This window comes from Corticium candelabrum, assembly GCF_963422355.1.
Source record: "Corticium candelabrum chromosome 2 unlocalized genomic scaffold, ooCorCand1.1 SUPER_2_unloc_1, whole genome shotgun sequence".
NCBI lineage: Eukaryota > Metazoa > Porifera > Homoscleromorpha > Homosclerophorida > Plakinidae > Corticium > Corticium candelabrum.
The window spans coordinates 26,709-30,872 of NW_026912665.1; the positions used below are offsets into that span (position 1 = coordinate 26,709).

Genomic DNA, 4,164 nt, shown 5'->3' on the forward strand with positions numbered 1-4,164 from the left:
CAATACAACCAGTGCGCGCAGACTATTGGACTGTTTTCTCCGGGATAATAACCTGACGCATGCGCAAAAGTAGATTTGCAGACGTCATTCATTAGGGGAAATTCCTTGAATCACAATTTCGTTGAGTCTTTTTTTGCAGTAAGGAGATTCGTTTTGTAGCAAAATTTTGCCTATTTCTGTCTGCATGAGAGAACAATGTGTATGATGATGATGTCGTTAGAGAACTAGAACGTAACTTGTAGATAACCTAGTTAGTAAGTGGACTGTTGTGCTTTATCTGTACGACGTCGTTGCTTTTTTGGGAAATGCTGCGAGTGTTAGTGATGTGAGAAAGAAAGATGACGTCATAGTGTTGGATATTTTCCCACTTTTGTCTTTCGTTTGCGAGTTGATTTGAGTGTTGGAATGTTAGACTTCGTTGGTTTCCTATAGTTAAAAGTGTTTTTGGAGATTGGAAATGTCTACACGTAAAGAAATCAACAAACAACTTTATTACGCTGTGGATAGAAGTGATGTGGAGACAGTCACTCGTTTGATTAAAAGAGGAGCAGACGTTAATACACGTGGCGGGTTTCAGGTATGTGTTGTGAGTTTTATTGTGTGTATTGGATGATGAAATGAACTTCACCTCATTTGATCTCAAAATAGAATTGGACTGTTCTGATACAAGCTTGTTATGATGATAACAAGGAAATGGTTGAGCTGCTATTAAGAAGTGGATCAGACGTGAATAAGACTACCAAAGTGAGTTGATTGATTGTGTTGGTGAAGAAATTGTGATGTTTGTTGTTGTATCTCGTATGATTAACGTTTTATCTCTAACAAAGAGATGAAACTTTTTTTTGGTGTGAGTTGTGTTGATGGTCAGTCAAGAATTGTTTGTTCTGTATATACCAATCTGTTTGTATGTCTTGTTTTATTGTGTGTTGTAACTTTTCAATAAATATTAGGTGGAGATTTAATGTGATGTATGAGGTTGATCATCGTAATTATCAAAAGTAAAGCAACTTGAAATATTATTATCTCATTAGTTTTCATTATATTCAACTTGTCTGTTGGTCAAAACTATTTGCAGTAGCTGTTGTCTTTTTAGGTTGACAGAATTTTTATTTTATTTTCTCGTACAGCATGTGTACAGTGTGATGGAGGAATTATGATAATAATACATTCTTGTGGATTTAGGATGGAGAGACATCTTTGATGTGTGCAGCATTCAGAGAAAACGAAAATATTTTTGATTTACTCATCAAACATCATTCAGATGTGTTGAAGAAGACTAAAGTGAGTTTGAGTATTGAGGGTTTGAGTTGATATTTTGTTGTTTGTTGTTGTTTTCTTGTATTGAAAAATATAGAGATCTGTGTCAGCTCTGTTTCCCCTGATTTTGTCTTTGAATGTCTCTGTAATTTTTAAATTTTAAAATATTTAACTTAATTTTTGTTATTATTGTGTTTTCATTTCACAGAGACATACAGACAGACTTACAAAACAACAGACAGATCAGCAGACAACCTTTCAGTTTTATTGAAATTTAGTTTACTTGTATCTACAACAGACTTCCTGCAATGATAAGGTAACTTGGCAGAAAGTGTTTTACAAAGTCCAGCAGTAGCCTCACTACCCATTGGCCTGGGTATGTTGTGGCCTCAATAGTAAAGTATCCTTGGAGTGGCCCTTGAGACATTATACTCGGTTTAATTATCACATGGACACGTGACGTGCAACCGGTCACCAGGACATATTTAGGTAGTGTATGTGAGGTATATTACACAGCAAGTGTGCAATAAGCTACTTCTGGTTATTATCATACTCTTACTTATACATATCACTTCACTTGACCATGGTATAAGTTACTTATCCTATGATTAGCGTGCTATATAGATGTTACCTATACATAGACATTGTCTTAGGAAAAATAGTCTAGCTGCTCTCCTTGCCAAATTTGGAGGTCCAGCAACATCCTTCAGTCTAAACAGAATATGAAAGGCAACGGAGGAGAACATGAGATTGAGAGAGACTCCCAAGTATCTCTAATTTTCACTTTTATCAAAACAATTCTATTTGAAATATACTAAATGATATCAGGGAAATTCTAAGTTATGATGATTATTCTGTTTCACGACATCAAAATTTCTTTTCTATTTTGCAATATGCAAAACGTGAACAACATTAATAGAGTTTACGTCATTGTCAACAAACATTAGGGTAATTACTAAGTTTGTATGAATATTAATTATCAGTTGGTAAATATCAACCTAGAGTATGTGTTACTACACACTCACAACATGGTGTCTAGAATTTTTCCAAGTTTGTGTGTTTGTTATTGCTTACAATCGTTTTTGGGTTTTTATTAATTTTGGTTGTCGGTTGAATGGAATGTTAATTAGGTGTACACAACTGAACATAATTTTCTCTTTTTTATAATTATCAATGTTATTTCTTTAGTGGGCAGAAACTGCTATTCATTATGCTGCAGGAAACAATCACGTGACCATTGTTGAAAAGCTATTTTCTCTTGACGTGTATGTTGATATCAATGATAACGAAGGCTGTACACCACTGTGGTTCGCTGCTCATAATGGTCATGTTTCTTGTGTTGACTCTCTTTTAAACCATGGAGCAAGTCCTCACCATAAAAGGTAATACATTTAATATTGTACAGTCAACAATATTACTAATGTTATGTCATTGTATGACAGTCAGAAGGGATCACCACTGGATGTTGCTAAGCTACGTGGTCATATTGATGTGATACAAATGATGGAAGAAGCCATAAGATGTAAGTAAAATGTCTTATGCGATACATATAATTTAATTCTGTTTATGTGAGGTCAGAGTAGAGATTTCAATAGCTGTTTGTAGATTAGTTATGTAGCTGTCGTAGTAATTTTTAATTAATCTTTATTATTTAATGATATAATTTATTAATTTTATTTAATTTCTAATTAGTGACTGTTGTGTTTGGTTTTGCTGTTGTTGTCTTTTATCAGTTTGATCTAGGTATTGATTTTGTGTATTAATGTGTTTTTATTTCTCTAATTCCATTTACTTTCCACGGTGTATGCGTGTCTATTTGTCTATTTGTCTCTTTTTCTGTCTGTTTGTGTCTGTCTATCTGTCTGTCTGTCTTCATTTATTTTAATACATTGTAAACACTATTACAACACTAAATATACACTAATCCTTGTCTCTGTCTCAAACTTAAAAGGCGTAAACCAATTATACCATTTACATCAAACGCAAAGAGTCTTAATTAACTACCATGATAAACTACATCTAAACTGTATGTAATTAATTAACTAGTGCACACTACATTGTACATCCAAGTTGTCACCCATGACCCCATGTCCTCGACCTCCTATTATCCTGTTTGTCTGTCTATCTGTCTGCCTGTCTGCCTGTCTGTCTGTTTGTCTGTCTCTCCCTCTCTGTCTGTCTCTCTCTGTCTGCCTGTATGTCTGTCTGTCAATACATTTGTTTTTATTCATCAGCATTATTACAGTCTATTAGTTCAAACACCAGCCTGTCTATTTGTTTATCAGTCCGTCTCTCCCTCCCTCCCCCATTCTCTCCCTCCCCATTCCCTCCCTCCCCCCACTCTCCCCTTTTCCTCTCCCTTTCTCCTCCCCTTCTCCTTCCTTTACCCTCCCCCTTCCCCATTTTCCCTTTATCGAACCCCTCCCCTTTCCCCTCCCGCTTACCCTCTCTCCTCTTCTCCCATCTCCCCCTTTTCCCTTTCCCACTCTGTGTGTGTGTGTGTGTGTGTGTGTGTGTGTGTGTGTGTGTGTGTATGTGTGTGATTGTGTTTGTTTGTGTGTCTGCATATGTGTGTGCCCATGTGTCACTTTGTGTTTGTGTGTGTGTGTGTGTGTGTGTGTGTGTGTTTGTGTGTCTACGTGTCTGTCTTTCTGTCTGTCTGTCCGTCTGTCCGTGTCTCTCTCTCATGTGTGTGTGTGTGTGTGTGTGTGTGTGTGTGTGTGTGTGTGTGTGTGTGTGTGTGTGTGTGTTTGTGTGTTTGTGTGTGTGTGTATGTGTGTAGTTGGGTGGTTGTGTGAGTAGGTGGGTGCATGTGCATGTGCATGTGAATGGGTACATGTGTGGGTGCATTGTGTGTGCATGAGTTGTGTGTGTGTGTGTGTGTGTGTGTGTGTGTGTGTGTGTGTG

General features: G+C 36.8%; 1 protein-coding gene across 1 annotated transcript; it reads left to right on the forward strand.

Moving 5' to 3' along the window:
- Positions 1-457: 457 nt before the first annotated feature.
- On the forward strand, positions 458-2,779 carry LOC134197860 (putative ankyrin repeat protein RF_0381; the record flags this gene model as incomplete). Its single annotated transcript, XM_062667209.1, has 5 exons — positions 458-577; positions 649-744; positions 1,183-1,281; positions 2,446-2,639; positions 2,700-2,779. Coding segments are annotated over exons 1-5 (589 nt in total), but the record flags the coding sequence as incomplete, so codon positions are not given.
- Between the last annotated feature and the right edge of the window lie 1,385 nt (positions 2,780-4,164).